The 20,286-nt window shown below is 37.5% G+C and overlaps 1 protein-coding gene across 3 annotated transcripts in view; it reads left to right on the top strand.

The window, feature by feature from the left end:
• Nucleotides 1-18,069, top strand: part of LOC132271299 (uncharacterized) — a 30,231-nt gene extending 12,162 nt beyond the window's left edge. The window contains exons 4-9 of one of the 3 annotated variants that reach the window (XM_059772638.1): nt 3,113-3,256; nt 3,789-3,916; nt 6,811-6,995; nt 7,115-7,368; nt 7,545-7,609; nt 17,801-18,069. In XM_059772638.1, the coding sequence (XP_059628621.1) occupies nt 3,113-3,256; nt 3,789-3,916; nt 6,811-6,995; nt 7,115-7,368; nt 7,545-7,609; nt 17,801-17,807 (783 nt within the window). In that variant the 3' untranslated portion in view covers nt 17,808-18,069. Of the gene's footprint in view, nt 1-3,112; nt 3,257-3,788; nt 3,917-6,810; nt 6,996-7,114; nt 7,384-7,544; nt 7,610-17,800 lie in introns of all 3 variants that reach the window. The other 2 variants (XM_059772637.1, XM_059772639.1) reach the window with 2 other exon arrangements.
• The last annotated feature ends 2,217 nt before the right edge of the window (nt 18,070-20,286 follow it).

The following is a 20,286-nucleotide window of genomic DNA, read 5'->3' as shown; positions in this document are numbered from 1 at the left end:
GATGCGGACGTTTCAATCACTCTGTCATGCCTGCTTCATTGTGTAGATATTCTCTGCTTTGCAAACTCTTTGTGCTTACGCTTTTCAAAACGCAGGGAGGCATCCACATATATAAGTGCCAACAACTTCTCCCCCACAGGCGATGTGAGATGTCACAATCAGCCCCTTTTGGGACCCAGTGTCATTTCAGGTTGGGGATTAGCTTTAATACCATGTGTCACGACCCGCCCTTACTTGTGCAGATACTGTCCGCTTCGCACATTCTCCGTGCTCTCAATTTTCAAAACACGTCTACATGGTTAGGAGGCGTCCACAGATATGTTTCAACAGCTTATCTCCCTAGGCGATATGGGACGTCACAAAATAAATGCAAAGGAATATAGATGTCTAAAATCAATGAGTGGCAAGACAAGAAATAATAGAACTAGAAAAACAAACACATTCAAGGGATGATTTAAGGATCACCAATTGGAGATAAAATGTTTGAAAATAAATTAAAATGTTTTCGCCATGTGCGGCAATAACTATTGATTGCACTGATGAGGAAAAATCACATGGTACTTATTGAGGGTGATGCCAAGGGAAGGGAGAGACCAAAACTAACACATGTTGAAATATTTAGGGAAGGTGTGATTGCATGTGCTTAAATTGATAGATAGAGTGGAATGATAAAACAAGATTCATGTAATTGCCTAAAATAGGTTAGAAGAGATTTTGTTGAGTTGAGTCCATTTGTGTATGTGATATTTAGTAAGTTTAAATGGTCATAGTAGTCAAATTTTGTTGATTTCTTAATCTAGGAGAGGTTAGGGCTGCAAATGAACCGAGCCGAGCTTTGGGTTGTTCATGCTCGGCTCGCAAATGATAGAGTGGTGTTCGGGCTCAGCTTAGGATCGCGCGAGCTTGGCTCGACATTATCTTGATAGGCTCGGTTCGAGCTCCTCTATGCCATTTTCTTCTTTGCGACTTTAGATTCCGATAATCAATCTTCAACTTTCACAACTCATGATTTCATTAACAACAATGATGTTGAGATTAGTAGATGGAGACCTAATGATAGAGATGACAAACTAACAAGAGAGAGATCTAATCTTGTGGATAGTGGTGGGGACTAGTAACAAACGCCTGTGAGGGGTTGCCAAAGAGAGAAAGAGGTCACTTGTGTGGAAATCACTGGAGACTTGCATTCATCGCTGGAGAAGGGCTGCCAGCATGCGTTCTCGTCGAGAGTAGTTGCAAGACAGTAGGGCACTGTGGCTGTAGTTGCGACTGGAGGTGGGGTGTTAGGGTTTAATATTTATAATAAGTTACTACAGAGTATAGATCCAATGATTCAAATTAGATTATGGATGGATGATGGGCTCTAATGGTCTAGTATGAATGGTGTTTATTCGTAGGATAAGTAAATTGAAAAATACAATGGGCCTTAGCCTTGAATAATCTTAGTTGGGCTAAACTATATGATAAGAATTTAAAATATAAAATCTAATTATGTGAGCTTGATTATGAGCCCAACAAGCCGAGCTCACCATTGTTCAAGCTTGACTCGTTTACTAAACGAGCCTAGAAAATCGGCTCGTTTACTTGATGAACGAGCCGAGCCAAGCTGAACTCTTTATGAACAGCTCGGTTCATTTGCAGCGCTAGTTGAGGTTGGTGAATTGCAAAGCATATAAATTTTGTTTCCTTGGTAAAAAAGTTTAGTTTTGAAACTTTTAAAGCTTGGTGTGATATATGATGCAAACTTATCGAAAGGGATTATCCAAAGGAAGTTCTCTTACTCTTTAATTCTATATTTCTATGTAGTCAGATTCTATGATTATCTTTCTTTAGTTTCCATTCCAACCAAAGATCTATAACATAACCATTCCCTATCCTTTTTAAGCACTTAATTTGCAGCTGTGCAGTACCAAAATTATGAATTTTAGCATCTTGACAGATTAAAAAGCAGCAAATTTCAAACTCTTCCCCATTCACAATGGTTCTAGAACCATTCTTCTACCTTTTGAACCTAGACCCAAAAGCTTTCCTTTACGTACCCAAGCACAGCATTACATCAATAGTAGGTAGCACTATCTTATATCCAATTATTATCCTACTTCATGATGTTTCCCATGTTCTAGTTAAATCGGATGCTTTGAAAATTCTTAGCTATTATTGATTGCTGACGTTGGGTCATCTTTTTCTAGAACACTGGTGTATTTGCAAAACCATAGTCATTACCAACGAATGTCAGCTTTTGTGACTGCTGTTACTTTCTTTGATCACGTACGTAAATGCTCTACGGGGCTCTATCATTTAGTGATTTTGATCTCAAATAGTGTGATGTTGTGACTTGAATTTTGTTTTGGAATGCGACTCGGTTGATTGGGGTTTTGGGAACAGCGGGCCGAGGAAATTTTTTTCACCCGTTTTTTCTCTTGTGGGTCGTGGACCCTGTTTAGTAGTCTCTTGTAGCCCGGTATATAAGGGTATTTAGGATTTGGAGTGGAATCAAGAGAGTCACTGAAAATCACAGTAAAGAGAGAGAGCGAGAGCTAGGGTTTTGGGGCTGAAACTTGTAATCTCCTAATTTTCGCATTGCGAAACCGTTAGCCGGATCTTCACCGTGGACGTAGGCACAACTTGTGTCGAACCACATAAATATTTGTGTTCTTTGTGTGGCGTGTTTACTTTTTTGTCGTGATTCTTGATTTGTTTTTAGTTCGCTGGATTTTGTTGTCGATCCTTTTCTTCGACAGCATCTAGGGTCTGCATTTTTGAACCATGAAACACTCGGTTTCCATTATGTGGGTGTAACCAACCGGTCATAACAGATGGCATAAAAACATGAGATGCTTTTCTTTTGTTCTAGGTGTTATTTGCTTTTTGGTGAATGTCATTTGAAGACCAAACAATAACCAATATTTCTCTACCCAGCCTGCTTATGCAAGTACACTACGATAAAGAAGGGTTAACCAACTGGACTATAATACACCTGAATAGCCTTCTGTAGTTTTGTATAGCATCACTAGTGGTGCAAAGAAATGAATTGAACATGCCTTCTCAGTATTGGTTTGTTGCCACCCCCCACCGTACATCAAATTAACTTGATCTTTGACATGCTTTCCAGATTCAGTTGTTGCTTTTGGCTAGGATGATGGTTATCTTCACATGTCTGTTTCCTCTTTCTGTTTTTCTGAAATCTTTGGAGGGCATCAATTTTACCCATGCAATTAATTTGATTGTTTGTACACAAAGGTGGAATGCATCCAGAGTTAAGTTTCTTTCTCTTTTCTCTCTCTCTCTCTCTCTCTCTCTCTCTCTTCTTTTTTTTTTTTTTTTTTAATTTTTTACTGCATGCAGAAAAAGAATACTTTGATCTGAACGGAAAAGAAGATTATTAAAAAATGAAGACGAAAACTAATTTGAGTGAGTTAAAATGCATGGTGATTTTTTATTTTTAAAAAACTTCTGTTTTCTTAAGCATGGTACAAGTTTAAACTAAAAGTAAGAGTAATAAAGGAGAGAAAATGACACGTGCACACATAGAAGAGGAAAGATGGTGATGTTTCATTTATCTATACTGGTTGATTTAGTTTTTAAAATTTTATTCTTGAAAGTGTATAAACCTGCATTTACATGAAGTATGTAAGCACATGTATGTCACACATGTATTATGCAAAGCAGCAAGCAATTAGATTATGTTAGAGCCAACATACTCTTTTAGGGCAAGAAATTTTTTGGAAATAATTTATTATGTGCATTTATTTTATTTTGATTGTCATAGTTGATGTTTATTGTTTCAGGCATGGCTTGAGGAGAATTTTTCTGGTGTTTCGGACTGTTCAAGTGATGAAAGCTTAACTGAAGATTCACCTCTGGGTTTCAATTTCGAGTCTCAATGTTTGTACATACAATTGGAGTTCTGCCCTAGGTATATGTTTCATTTTTTTTTTTTTTTTGTTAGGAAAGTTCTTTTGTATTTTTATACCTCACACATTCAAGTAATCATTCACATATCATATCTTTAAGAAATGTTACTTTCCTCAGGAACTCCTTTATGTATTTCAGCCCTTTCACAGTTGAATTGAGTGCAAACTTTTAGACTGCATGTCTGCAATTGATCATTCGCATATGATATATTTTAGAAATACTAAAATGGATAAAAGATAATTCTGAAAATCCTAGCAAGTGATACATTCATTAGAACTTCAAATTCTTAATAATCAATTCAAGAATTAGCACATAACCTAAATTTGTTTTAGCATAACAAATTGTATGAAGGAGCTCTGTTGAAAGAAAAATTAAAGTTGAAGAGAGACATTAAAACATGAAGAACGCAAGAATATAATGTGGTTCAGCCACTAGGGCTTACAAGCCTTACATCCACGACACACAAAGCCCAAAGGGCTACATCTTTTTCATTCCATTCTCTCTTAATTTTGTTTACAATAACCACCTCTATTTATAGGTTACTTGGGGAAGAATTGTAGCTATAATAAAGGAATTACACAGAAAGTCAAATACAAATATGGCAACAACTTGTTGCCCAAGTCTAGCAACTTAACATTCTGTTAAGGAGTGATTTAAGAGCTTAAATCACTCATATAATTATTCTCCAACAAACTCCCTATATCAAGCATCTTTGGATTGAACAAAAACTTCCATAAACTCTTTTCAATTAGGGAGGATAATATGCAAGATCAAGACTTATGAGGGTGAAACCAGAAAACTACAAAGTAAGAGTTGAATGGTTGAGATAAAGATCGTATAGAAAGAAAGGGAGGAATAAATAGAACATACCAAGGCGTAGAGAATAGAGTGGACCTCCAAGTTACCTGAGCACAAAATATGTTTAAAACAGGTGTAAAGCATCGAGCTAATGTCCTCCAATGCAAGCTTCTGAGGAAGGATGATGGTAAGTAAGGAAAACAAAGAAGAGTAGATGGAAAAGAAAGGATGAGATTGGTCGAAACCTCTGTTCTGTAGAAATTGTTTCAAAGCCTTTCGCAATCTGGGGTCTAGGCATGAATTTTTCTTGTATTATCAGTTTGATTGCAGTTAACCCTAGTGTTAGAAGAGCTGTACTCAAGTAGTCATGTGCCAAGCAGCGATCACTTGAGTGATGACGTGGACTCGTTGCACATTATAAGGTAAAGATAACCATTAGACAAATGTGCCAAACAAGTCATACTATGTAATATAGGGAACATAATGGAAACTTAAAAGATAAATGAGAATTCCTTGTAAGAATATATGGCATGTAAACTATCTAACGAGATTAAAGCTATTCTTAAATTAGGAGCCAAAAAAAAATCTGATTCGGATAACTAACAGTGTCTTGGAAAGTGTCGGTCTAACTTTATTAAGCAGTAATTATGGTATGGGAATCTGAAGATGTCATGGGAATAGTAGAAGCTGTCATTAATGCTTTTTGGGTAGCTTGAAAGTCAGTCTAGAAAAGTGAAGCGTCATTAATAGCTGTCTTATAAAAGGGACAACCCTCTTATCTTCTGTAACCAAGTCTTTATCGATATACTTTTGAGACATTATCAGATTTTTAACTTCTCTTAAGGCTTCCTAGATTTCCATTTAAAAATCTAGGCTCCAACGGTGATTGGAGTAACCCTATTCTTTCTTACTGCCGAAAGAAGGTTTCTGTTTGCTTCAACGTCTTCTCTCTTTGTATTATCAGTGAGGCATAAGCACAAAATTAGAATTGTGAATAAATGGCCTACTGAAAGATGCAGGCCCATGAGAATGATACGTGATGTTGATGAATCTAGGCATAGGCTGATTCCTTATGGTTCAACTTTTATAAGGCAGTCTTCAATTTGTCAACACAATAAACAACAATAGGGTAACTATTAATCATGAATCTGCACTTATTGGGGTTCACATATAGTTCATTGGACTTCAAGGTCTCTAGAACTTGCCTCAAGTCTGATGCATGACTTATCAACACCATAGACACCAATACGATTAAACTATTAATCCTGAAAGTGCACTTATTGAGGTTGACATATAGTTTATTGGCAAGACCTATAGATGAGGATATCATCAAAGTTGATGAGCTTCAACTTTACAATTAATGGTTGAATGGTTTGAGTCATCACATAGGTAGAACTGCATGGTTCCCTGTTTTAACCAAATGACATGATTAACCACTCATACAGACCTTCATGCATCCTTAAGGTACTTGTCTATTTTGTGGTTCACAGAGCCATAGTTCCAAGCATGAGAGGTTTTGGCAGGCTGCTATTTTGTGCCTTCAGTACTCGGTAGTGCATTTTGTAAGGAATGTAATATGCCCTTAGAAGGGGCAGAACTGTCTATGTTGAATTTAAAGCATTTGTTGCTGAGTTTCGGGTAAAATTATCTTTTTTCTGTGATATTTTTGGGAGATAAGGTTTTGGTTTAAAAGAAGAAGTTTTGGGTTTGGCTTACTCAAACCGAGAGCCAAGAGCTATATTTATATACAAGAATAGGGTACAAAGAAAGGAAACCAGCTCAAAGAAAAACAGGAAATATGCCAAAATCTACGTGATCCCATGATTGCGGGGATCTTATCGACGTGATCCCATGATAATAGGGATTTTACATAAAACACCTAATAAAAAGACTGAAAACAGCTAATAAAAAAAAAAATAATAATAATAATAATAAAGATATTTCAACAGGTTTGTTATAGTTTTCTTCCCTTACATGGAGTTTGTTTCTTTAAGCTTTAATGTATTGCTTTATCTATGAAACTGGAGAGATTAAATTTTCTGAAAATTCTTTATTGAACAAAAATTCCTTTTTGTATTCTTCTTTTGTACAAAGCAGACCATTGGAGAAGTTTCTGAAAACTTCACACAATTTGGATGGACAAAAAGTATGGAAGCTTTTTCGTCAAATCATGGAAGGCCTGGCTAAAGTCCATGTGGCTGGTGTTGCACACCTGGATCTGTCTTCAGCTAATGTTTTATTAGATGCAGAGGATAATATACGCATATCTGATTTTGGCTTGGGTAGGTGTCAACTCAAGTCAACAAAGCCTTTTCCCAATTTTTTATTTTTATTTTTTCTATTTATGTATCTTTTTAATTTCTCATTCAGTAAATAAGTGCAGTAAATTTGTACAATGCAGCTCGACTGTATGACCACCAAACAAAAGTTGACACCATGGATGATATATTCGGCCTTGGTCTCATTTTTGCTGAGCTTTATAAACATTTGCTCACGGAGCATGAGAGGTCTGAGCTTTTACGAAATCTGAGGGAGAAGAGAGATTTTCCAGAAATCTGGATTAATGAAGAACACACGCAGTTAATGCAAACAATACCATCTCTTCTTGCTGGTGAGAGCTCATCTCCAAGTGGAATGCGGCAGCAACAGCAACAGGTTTCTTCTAGTTCAGTAAGCGCACTGCTTGTGATTGGTTGAATTTATAATTTGATTGCTTCAAATTTTTATAAATTCATCATTAAAGTCGAGCAAGATTCTCTGGATCTTGTAAGATCCAACCCTTTCTCATCTTTCAAAAATTATATTTTGCTAATTTATTAACTATTTGACAGGATAAACAAGAAATACAAACTCTTGGTGACAGTGAGGGTAAAGAGCCTGATTTGAAGAAAATGAGGTAATGTACATTTACTGTTCTAAAGTTCATTAGGTTGATTCATACATGGTTTTAATTAATGGCATGTATTGTGTTGACTAAGTGAAAAGTAGCGCAAAGTTGTTGTTCAAGTCACTTTAAGAGAATCCAAAACGGTCCTAACTTGCTTCTAGTTGTACTATTTGGTATTGTGAGAAATAGCTTTGCATAAGCAGCTTGGGATTTTTCATTTCTTTTTCTGGTTTTCCATAGTTACTAATGCATGCTGATTGCTGCAATAACTTCCAAATAAGGTATTAATGACTTGGAATTTTGAGAATGATTTAGGATAACATTAGGAGCACCCAGTTTAACTTATAATATCAACTATATACGGTTGCAAGTTGCAACATGCTTCCAATGCCTTCCATTATCATCTGGCTCTATTGATTGACTGGGTTAAGGTTGATGGTAGTTTATTGTTCAGATCTAGTTGGTGATTTCATACCCATTTAGTATATAGATAACGGTTTCGAGTTGGGGTCTCTGTTATTATAGGTACTCACTTGGGCCGTAACAGGCTAGTGGTTTTTATGCATTAAGAATAACAAATAAGTTAAAAGAGAAAAATTGTAGAATAGTTATTAGGCTAACTACATTATATAAAGCAGAGTGTTGGGATTTAAAAAAGAAATAAGAACAAGAAGTTCATATAATAGGAATTAGGATGTTAAGATGGATGATGGGAGAGACTTGAAGATATAGAGTAGATAATCAAATTGTGAGGGAGAAATTAGGACTGGTGCTTATTAGTGATAAAATAAGAGAGATGATTTAGGTGGTATGGACATATACAACAAAGACTTATAGTTCTCCCCCACACTCCCCCACCCCCCCCCCCCCCCCCCCCCCCCCCAAAAAAAAAAGAAAAAAGAAAAAAGAAAGACCTATAGATGCATCAGTAAGAAGAGGAAGTTTAATTCGCACGAAGGTAAGAGACAGAGGCAATCGAAATGAACATTGGATGAAGTAATTGGAGTTGATTTTAAAACGTTAAAATATCATAGCAGAAATGACAAAATGAATGAGTTTTTCCTGAATATTTTCTTTATTTCCTTTGTTCAAACTTATTGGCAACTACTAAAGTGTTCTTTTGATTTGAAAAAGAAAACAGCATTCCTCAATGGTAATCTTATGTAATAGTGTGTTTGGAGAAGATTAGAGATAGAGGTAACTTTTAATATTAATTTACCAAGTGGCTACTCACAATGAGTGTCCTTACAGCTGTTTAGCCCGAACATTTCATCATCGCACCAAGCAATGGCCCCTCACCATGATTTCACTAATTCATGATACTTTTATTATATTGCAATTATATTTTCTCTGAATTTGTGGGGACATAGGTTTTCATGGCATTACTTTAGATGGCAAAGTTCTTTATTGAAGAATAAAATTGGTAAATTATTTTATTTAGTGGTTAAGTGGTCATTAGATATGCTAAATATAAATTCTATATATTATTTTTAGTATTTTTTATAAAAAAATTTGGAATTAGGATCTCTGATTGCAATTGAATTAGTGTAGCATGTTTTATGGCAGGAACAAGTATTGCCTTATCTTTTCTAAATAATAGTATTTTTTTGTGATATTGTTGTATATTACAATATAAATATCAAAGAGAAGGTGCGATTGATCTAAATTGGGAATCCTCATCATCTTACCTTTATTTCATATAAACGGAGTCAGCCACATTCATTCTCTTTTTCTATTAATTTTTAAACTAGTTTCTAATTACTTAAATCTTGTGTTAATTTTGGTTAGTCTTTTTTTTTTTTCACTATTATGCCCCACTATTTTTGTCATTTTGATATATATACTTATGAAATATTACCATTGCCCTCCTGAAATTATTTTAAAAAATCATTATTGCCCCCCCTCACATGAGTTTCTAGGTCCCTCCCTGCTAAATGTCATCCGACTCATCCTTAATTTTTCCCTTATGCATTGGTTATCAACTCTATATCTTCTAGTAGCTCCTATTATTCATTTCAACATTATCATCTAAGTTACATGAATGTATGCTGGTTATTTTAATGCCTAGCACTCTGTTCCTTAAAATGGTTATTTTGAGTAATCTTTAGTCCTTGGATCATTACCAATGTATTGTAATCCTGTCGGAATTTATTAAATTAATATTCCATATAATCTTTTTTAGTTAAACAAGTTTTTAAGCATTTTGCCTTTAAGTTGTTTTTTAATGTTTTTAATTTTATGAAGTTCTTCCATAGACTTGCCGATGCCCATAGAAAGGGTAATCATATTGGGGGGATTCGGGTGGAAGGGGAGACGTTGTGTAAGGTGGAGGAGTTTTGCAGGGTAATTACTGATTTCTATAAGAAGTTGTTCACAGAAACCTCTAGTTGGAGATCTTTGCTTGGGAGGCTTCTATTTGACTCAATTTCTGGTGATGAGTGCTCTTGTTTGGAGGAGCCTTTTTTGAAGAGGAAGTTTTGAAAACTGTAGTATCGAGATCGAAAGAGAAAACAATGGAGGCGTAGTCCCTCTTTTTCCTTCTATTGTCAATCTCATAAGCCCTAATACATAAGGGGCTTATATACAAGAGGAAGTGTTACCTATTTACACACTAACCTCACATATTATAGAGAATTACATAATACCCCCAACTATATATATAATTACATTCTAACACTAAGAGAATATATATCATATAATCCTAGCTTGGTACAAATAATCTTCAATATGTGATGACCTAGAGATTTAGTAAACACATCAGCTAGTTGGTCTTCAGACTTCACAAATGGAGTAATGATATTCCCAGTCAGTATCTTCTCTCGAATGAAGTGACAATCAACTTTAATATGTTTGGTCTTCTCATGGAACACAGGATTGGATGCAATGTGAATGGCTACTTGGTTAACACAGAACAATGGAATAGCATATTTGATTGTCAACCCAAGTTCCTCCAGAAAATTTTGTATCCATGTCAACTCACTAGTGGTATGAGCCATTGCCCTGTACTCAGCTTCAGCACTAGACCGAGCTACCACTGTTTGTTTCTTACTTCTCCATGTAACAAGATTCCTTCCTACAAATGTGCAAAAACTTGTAGTAGACCTCCTATCTAAGGGGGATCCAGCCCAGTCAGCGTCTGTAAAACCTTCGACACTGAGATGACCATTCGATTTGTATAGCAACCCAAATCTTGGAGCTTGCTTGAGGTATCGAATAATTCGTAGGACAACATTCCAATGTGGTACTTTAGGAGCTCCCATGAACTAACTTACGACACTAACTGCATATGAAATGTCGGGTCAGGTGATAGTGAGATAAATTAATTTCCCTACTAAACGTCGATATCTAACATGCTTATCAAATATATCACCCTCATTAGACAAGAGTTTTGTATTTGGATCCATAAGAGTATTAGCGGGACGACCACCCAACATACTTGTTTCTTTTAATAAGTCCAGCACATATTTTCTTTGAGACAAACTTATACCTTTCTTGGATCTAACAACTTCAATACCAAAGAAATATCTAAGTTTACCCAAGTCCTTAGTGTGAAACCGATTTTGCAAAAACAATTTCAACTTAACAATGCCTTTAGAATCATTGTCTGTAATCACAATATCGTCCACATACACCATAAGAAGAATGAAGCCAGCATTGGTGTGTTGGTGAAATACCGAGTCATCTGTCTGGCATCTGTTAAGACCAAATGCTAATGCAGCCTCAGAGAATATTCTGAACCAAGGCCTTGGAGATTGTTTCAATCCATATAGGGCCTTCCTAAGACGACAAATAGTATGGCGATACTCCTCCTGAGCAACAAACCCAGGTGGTTGCTCCATATAAACTTCATCAGTTAAGTCACCATGTAAGAAGGCATTTTTCACATCTAATTGAAACAAAGACCAGTTACAATTGACAGCAATGGAGATGAGGACTCGGATAGAAGAGATCTTAGCAACAGGAGAAAATGTCTCATCATAATCAATACCATAGGTCTGAGTGTACCCTTTTGCCACAAGACGAGCCTTCAACTGTTCAATAGACCCATCATGATGGTATTTAACAGTGTAGACCCACTTTCAACCAACCGTTTTAGAGCTCGGAGGTAAGGAAACAAGATCCCATGTCCGATTACGGTGAAGGGTATCCATTTCATCTACCATGGCTTGGCGCCAATCCGAATTAGAGAGAGCAGCTTGCAAAGTCTTGGGAACAAAAGTAGTTGACACTTTGGATAAAAAAAACATGAGAAAGAGGATGAAACATTACTGTAAGAGACAAAGTTAGAAATGGGATGTGCTGTAACATATGACTGGGGAGCCTTACAGAAAGCAATAGGCAAATCATTAGGTATAGTAGGTGGTGTCGGATCCAATGGCTTCGAAGAATATGGAGGGAGCGAAGTAGGTAGTCGGGGGCGCCGAGTATAAACCGGCAATGGGACAATAGAGCGTGAAGGGTTGGGAGTAGGGAAAATGTGGCAAAGGTGGCTAAGGAGTAATACTAAGAGGAGGACAAGAATTAGAAAAATATGGGGTAGACTCAGAAAAAGTGACATCTGCACTAGTGAAATATTGGTGAAAATGAGAACTGTAGCAACGATAACCCTTATGAGTGAGAGAATACCCAAGAAAAACACACTTAGTGGCACGAGAGTCGAGTTTGTCAAGACCGGGTCCAAGGTTGTGGACATGACAAACACACCCAAAGACCTGAGGAGGAAGATTAAACGACGCTGAATCGGGAAATAAGACAGAATAAGGAGATTTCCCTTGTAACACCAACGAGGGCATCCGATTAATAAGATGACAGGTCGTAAGAACAACATCACTCCAAAATCATTTGGGAACATGATATGGAATAAAAGAGCACGACACACTTCCAAGAGATGATGATTTTTACGTTCAGCGACTTCGTTTTGTTGAGGAGTATAAGTGCAAGATGATTGATGAATGATGCCTTTAGCTTGAAAATAAGTCATAAAAGGGTCCAAGAAATATTCTTGGGCATTGTCAGAAAGTAAAACTTTAATGGAACACCCAATTTGAGTTTTTATTTCTCTCTGAAATATTTAAAAAATAGAGAATAACTCAGAACAATTTTTCATTAAAAACAACGAAGTCATACAAGAATTATCGTCCACAAATGTCACAAAATAACAAAATCCATTAATAGAAATATGTTTGATTGGTCCCCATACATCTGAATGAACCAATTCAAAAGGACTAGCAACACGATTATGAACTTTAGGTTTGAAGGACACACGACAATGCTTACTAAGCTGACATGCTTCACAAGACAATGACTCAACACGACTAAGACCGGGGACTTGATGCTGTAAAACGGATAATGATGGGTGGCCAAGACGACAGTGCCACTGGAAGGAAGACAAGGATGACTGAAGAGCCATGGGAGATGGGTCAAAATCAAGGTAATACAAGCCACCAACTTCATGTCCCGTACCAATCTTCTTCTTCATGTGGGATAAAATGTAATGGAGTAATGAAGAGATTTAGTAATTTTACTAATAAACAGCAAATTAAAAGGAAATTGGGGAACATATAAAGACAGAGGAGAGAGACAAAGAAGATGTGAGATGAGTGGTTCCTAAACCCAAAATTTTATTGGACGAGCCATTAGTAAGAGTAACATTTTGAGATGAAGGAGCAGAATGAAAATCAGATAAGAGATGATAGCTACTAGTTATGTGATTAGATGCTCCAGAGTGAAGAATCCAGGGATTCGAACGAGAGGACAAGAGATATGCAGGCGCACTTCCGAATTGGGCAAATGAAACTATGGAAGATGGGGTAGAAGTCTGTTGTTGAGACATAAGCTGAGCATACTCATCACGGGGAATCGTGACCATGGAAGGCTCAACAGCCAAGTGTGAAGCAGTTGGTGTCGCAGAGAAAGAAGAATCCCCTTCAGTAGAGGTCACTTGATGTGCAAAGGTAGAAGGTGACGGTTTCCCATGAAGAGCCCAACAGTAATTGGCGGTGTGATTAGTAAGACCACAGTGAGTTCAGATTCTAGAGTCTTTACCTCTGCCACGATCACGGCCACGGCCACGGCCACGACTACGGGTAAAACGACCACCACCTCCATGAAAAGATTGAAAGCCACTCTGGGAGACAACCAAAGCAGAACGTTCACTACTAGGAGGAGCAGGAACATCGCTTGAAGTACCCCCTGAAGCTCCACTAAATAGAGTAGCACGCTGAAGTCTGGAAAACATATCAGGAAAAGAGGGAAGTGTAGAACTACCCAAAATCTGTGCCCGAACGGGTTCATACTCTTGTGACAACCCTGTGAGAACACGGACAACATTAAAATACTCACGTTGTTGTTGCACACTCTTTACATCAGAGGTGATGGGCTGATACAAACTAAAGAGAAAGAGAGCATAGTTGTTAAAGGCGCGCCTAGGCTCCAAAAAGGCCCCAGGCTCGTCAAGGCTCAGTCAGAGCGCCTCAACCTACCACAGGCCATGCCCCTTCAATCAGGCTCACATAAAGCCCTCAGGCTCACGCTTTTTAGTAAGCTCCAGGCTAAAAAAAAAGGCGCACCTCGTATTTTTTAATCATTTATTCATATCATTTTCTTTTTTATTTATTGACTACTAAATTAAAAGGTTCTATATCATATACCATATTGTTTAACCTTATGAAATATTTGACAAAATTCATAAATTTATGGATCACTACTTACATTAATTGCAATTATAGCTTGATTATGAGTATATATATAATAATATATGCATTATAATATACACGCGCCTTACTTCGATCAAGCTTGCGCCTTATACTGCACCTTGCGCTTAGGCTCCAGGAGGCTCTTGGCGCCTTAGTGCGCCTTGAGCCTTTAACAACTATGAAAGAGAGAGAAAACAATGGAGGCGTAGTCCCTCTTTTTCCTTCAGTTGTCAATCTCATAAGCCCTAATACATAAGGGGCTTATATACAAGAGAAAGTGTTACTTATTTACACACTAACCTCACATATTATAGAGAATTACATAACACCCCCAACTATATATATAATTACATTCTAATAAAAACAAAGCCCCAGGTTTCAGTGGCTTCTCCATGAGATTCCTTTTGAGAGTTGGGAGGTGGTTAGGGGGGAGGTGATGGGTACCTTTCACGCTTTTCATGCTCATGGTTGTTTTGAGAAGAGTTTGAATGCTACTTTTATTGTTCTTATTCCAAAGAAGGGGGAGGGGGGCATTGGATGTTCGGGATTTTTGACCTATTAGTTTGGTGGGAAGCATTTACAAGTTAATTGCCAAAGTCCTTGCTTTTAAATTGAGGAGTCTTGGACGGGGTCATTTCTGACTCTCAAAATCCCTTTGTTGAGGCTGTCAGATTTTGGATTCAGCCCTTATCGCTAGTGAACGTGTGGATTCTAGATTGTGCAGTGCGGTTTCTGGTGTTCTTTGCAAATTGGACATTGAGAAGGTGTATAATCACGTGAGTTGGAGCTTGAGAGGATGGGGTTTGGTGAGAGATGGAGGAGATGGATACAGTTTTTCATTTCCAGTGCTCATTTTTCCGTTGTAGTGAATGGAGCTCTGAGACAGGGGAATCCGCTCTCTCCTTTTTTGATACTTATTGTGATGGAGGCCCTTGTAGATTGATGAGGAGGGCTGTTGACTTGGGTTTTCTGAGAGGCTTTAGGGTGGCTAGGGATGCAACTAGTCAGTTGGAGATCTCTGACTTGATGTCTGCGGATGACACTTTAGTGTTTTGTGAGAGGTTTTATGGTGGAGATCGCGACATTAGCATATAATCTTGGGTGCAACATTGGTTTGTTTCCCATCTTTTATTTGGGTTTACCCCTTGGGTCATCCCCGAGGAAAGTGGGTAATTGGGATCCTGTGGTGGAGAGATTTGAGAAGAGCTTGGCGGGATGGAAATCTTTCTAAGGGTGGAAGGGTCACTCTGATGAAGAGCACCCTTTCAAGCCTCTTTACATATTTCCTGTCTTTGTTTCAAATCCCCTTTTTTGTGGCTGAGAGGATTGAGAGGTTGCAGTGGAATTTTCTTTGGGGGGCTTGGGGGAGGAGTTCAAGTTCCATTTGGTTCGCTGGGAACATGTATGTAGTCCGATTTGGGTCAAAGGCTTGGGAATTAGAAGATTGGCGTCTTTCAATAAGACTCTCCTTGGGAAGTAACTTTGGAGATTTTGGTTGAGAGGCATAGGCTATGGAGGATGGTGGTTGCGAGTAGATTTGGGGAGGGGATAGGAGGTTGTAGCTCCCTTGAGGTATGTATTTTGGGGGGTGCTGGGGCTTGAAAGTCCATTCGGAAAGGAAGGGATGATTTTTCTTAACACATCATTTTTCGGTTTTCTTTTCTACCTAACGTCCCTAATCCGTCTTTGCCACATTTTTATATGACATGTATCTCCTCATGTAAAGCTGAGTTGTGGTAATCAAGTAATATATGGTGTTGTATGATCTTTTGAAAACATCTGAGGAGCTTCGTGGTTCAGCTGCACTCTTCGGTTTTCTCTTCTACCTAACGTCCCTAATCCGTCTTTGCCACATTTTTATATGACATGTATCTCCTCATGTAAAGCTGAGTTGTGGTAATCAAGTAATATATGGTGTTGTATGATCTTTTGAAGACATCTGAGGAGCTTTTGTTGTGGTCAATCGTTGTTGCATGTGCCTTCGAGATGAGGAGATGGTGGATCGCCTTTGGCATTGCACCATGGCCAGGGAGGGATTTGATGCTTGATTTGTTGGGTTTCAATGGGTCATGCCCAAGTCCTCCATGAGGCTTGAAGAGATTGTATAGTGGGGGGCCGAGTCCGGGATGTTTGGAGGGTTACGCCTTTGTGTGTCTGGTGGTGTCTTTGGCTTGAAAGAAACAAGAGATTCTTTGAAGGAAAGGAGAATCCTATTTCCTTGCTTATGTTCTATTATTACCACTAATTTTTTGTTGGGAGTTAGGGAGGAATTATAGATCTTTAGAGGAGATTGTAGATTTTTTGGACTCTTCAAAAGCTTAAGTTCCCTATTTGGCCTTGTGTAGTTCCCTTGGGATGCGCTTCGCTTTTGAACTCTTTTTTATAAACTTTTACTTCTAAAAAAAAATAAAAAATTATTGCTGGGGATTTCTTAGCAGGGAGGATCTTCATTCTAGGTTCTAATAGATCAATGCTAAATCCCTACTAAAACTGAAGGGGGTGAATAGATCCTGTGAAAACCTAACTAGCATGAAATGATATTAAAATTTTGATAATATGTAATTAAATAAACCTAGTAAACACATATTTGTGGAATAAAAATAGAACAGAATACAAAATAGAGATCATTCACACGTAAGACCAAAATTATGGGGAAAAAACCATGCCCCAAGCTACGCAGATCAAAGTGTACTACGGATAAAGGTATTACAATCTTAGATATCAGACTATAGGTCCCATGGAACCACCTAAATAACCTCACATTCATACTTAGATTGAATGTTCTACCCCAAATTCCATTTCTCTCGATCTATGAATTTGTTCACCGAAGCAATTTGCTTTTCTTACTACATGATTGAGCTCTACATCTAGCAAATTAACTATCTTGTTTATGTTTATGTTGAATTCTCTGATATTGTTCACAACGATAGATTCAATACTTTGAATAGCCCACTCACCATCCAATGCAGAATGATTTATGATAAAAAGAAATTTGAATACTCTCCATATGTATCTTTGTGATGAAAAGAAAAATATGTGCTCTTGATATGTATCTTTGCTTACATAGAGTTTTTGTCTAAAAGATTGCCGAGTTCAATCCATCAAACTCTAATAGCGAACAAAGATACTTATCGAGAGCATGTATTAAACCATTAAGAAGTCTTTCTTCCATCCCCTGTGATATGTTTAATGTGGTTCCTAGCAGTGTATCTCAATCTCATGATCTTTATCCAATACCAAGACCATTCACTATTGATTTTGAATTTCCTAATGTTCTTTCTTTCAAAATATAGGTCTGCACTCGCTTTATCCATAGAGAAGGGTTCTTACCATCTGTTATAAGCATTTTTCTTTTCTTGATTATCTGTTATAAGCATTTTCTTAGTTTAGTTTCATTTTTTAATTTTCTTAGTTTAGTTTCATTTCTTAGTTCCATTTTTTTTATTTTTTATTTTCAGTGGCAAAAAAATCTGACTGTAGTTAATATTTGGTTTTTGTTATGCAGGTTATAGTGTTATAGCAAGTGTACCGTGTAAATAACAGGGGAGACTATTCTTGGTAGAACTTAAGATCCTCCTTTAGAATAGAATTTGTTTGAAACTGTTTTTGACTGTATATGACAATGCAATTGTATATAGAATAAGGTCGGAGGACTGCTGAAAATATTACCCTTAGTCAAGGAGATGAATTTGTGAAGATTTTCTTAGTTACCATATGTAAACAAAATTACCCAATAATGACCATAAAGTTGGAAAAAGATAAGCTTCTATCTTCTATTTCTGTTCACTCCTTTGGAGGTTTGGCTGCTTCCAGATTCTATATTTTACTAATGGCTTAGTGTTTTCCATGCTCTTTTGGAAGCTGTGCTGGATCTGTCGTTGAGTATTGATTTGCATCTAGACTTTGTTCTGTGGCTTGCTTCTTAGTTAAGAGTGTTATTTATTTATTTTTTTTTGTTTTAAGGCTGTGGCTCAGTGGCTGTAGTGTTGCTCGTTTTCTTTCCTTGTATTTAGTTGGCCTTGCTCAGGCCTTGATGTTTCTTCTAATAAAACTATAATTTACCCGGGAAAAAATGTAATTAACATAAATTCATAGTCTATCTAAAGAAATGTAATTAACATAAATTCAGAGTCCATCTCAATCACCCTAGCTCTTTGCCAAGTTATTTGGATCCGGATCCTCTCCGAGGATCAAAGTTGACGACGTTTTGAAGGATAATTGGCAGTCACTTAAAACTAGTTAAGGTATCATATGCACATTCTTTTAAATATTCTGTTTTGTTTTTAGAATATTAATTTCATTCCCTTTCACAGCAAGCACCACAGCCACCGAGCACCATCCCTCAAACTAAACCAACGTTGATGACAATTAATTGAAAAAAAAATTAGAAGGGCTTTCAACAGACCAATTAGTGGTTTAATATAGGGTAATTTACACAAACCTCCCTTATAGTTTGCCATAAATACACGGATCTTTTCTCTGGTTTGGGAATTTATTCGGACCTCCCCTAAGAATAAAAATATCTTACATGGACCTCCCTTATGTATGAGTCACTAGGGTGGCAATTTGACCTGTCCCGCGATTACCTGCCTCATCCCGTCCCATTTTTAGCAATTTTGGGGGACCGTTTTGCTTATTTGGGTGGGGATGATTTGATGCAATAAAAACCTGAGCAGGTTTGGTGCGGCGGCATGGGTAGGTCGCCCCGCACCGCCCCGCCCCGCCCCGTTTAGATAGACAAATTAGTTAAATACCCTTATTTCATTAATATAAATATTTACCATTATATATTAATTACCCCATATAACAATATTAAAAGGAAAGTTGCAGTGGGGAAGAATTGCAGATGCCCACAATAATTAAATTATGGTTTTAAACGGGGTAGGACGAAGCGGGTACCCGCGGAGTAAAAATGTTAAACAGTTACGGGGATGGGTGAAAAGTTTCCCTGTTTTTGTGGTTTTGGGCGGGGACGGGGGCCGGGTTTTTAAATGGTTACGGGGTCGGGGAGGATACATCTATCTAAACCCGCCCCGGTTGCTATTCCTATGTGTGATGGACAGTTAAATACACTAATGGACTTGTCAAAATTACTAAAATACCCTTCCATTGTTATCTTAAATTACTAAAATACCCAAAAGTCCCTCTGCTTTGTTCAGTCGATATCCTCTCTCTCCTCCACAGATCCATACACACAGGCCACTAGAGAGAGAAATAAAATATATTTGTAGAGAGAGTGGAATACTGTGAATCATTGAGAAGGTGGTGAGTGAAACAGAGGAAGGTGAACAGGCTCGATCTTGAACGACCCTAAGAAGCGATCTAGTCTCGGCCCTGACGGTAGTCACACGTTGTAAATTCCCAAACCACAGAACTTTAGTTGTTTTTCCAGCGACCGAAATTACATCGTTATCGTTGTCGCCGATCGTCGCTGCTAGATCAATCCTCCGATGAAGACCCTCTTGTTGCCACAAATTTCTCTGCACAATTCGCTTCTGATCTTTGATAAAACCACTCAGAATCAATTGGCAAGAGGTCAACAATTACGTGAATTGCTCCAACAATCCCAATCAGCCCCTCTCGCGACCATCGCAAGATCACCGATCTCGCCGCTGCATGAGTGTCCTCAACCGCACCCATCAAATTTGAGATTGAACACACACCAAATGAAGATGGTGGATAATCCATTACCATGAAACAGACAGACCCACAAAGATTTTAAGTGGATTTTTCTGGGACTTTAATGTTTCAGAGATTATCAGAGTTTGCGATATATATTTATCAGGGACATGGATATTATGAAAATTTTAGTAAAATTTGTACATGACGTCAGTAATTTTCATTTTCGTCCTTTTCTTACGTTGAGTCGAGAAGAAGGTATGTATCATTTTCGTCCTTTTCTTACGTTGAGTTAAGAAGAAGGTATGTATAGGATATTTTCATTCTGTGTAAAATTTCAAATTAAAAAGAAGGCCTGCATAATCATAGCAA

This window comes from Cornus florida, unplaced genomic scaffold (genome assembly GCF_030987335.1).
Source record: "Cornus florida cultivar Cherokee Brave unplaced genomic scaffold, ASM3098733v1 CherokeeBrave_3.0.0_Hap2_Chr08, whole genome shotgun sequence".
Lineage (NCBI taxonomy): Eukaryota > Viridiplantae > Streptophyta > Magnoliopsida > Cornales > Cornaceae > Cornus > Cornus florida.
This window is presented reverse-complemented; position numbering and strand designations above follow the sequence as displayed.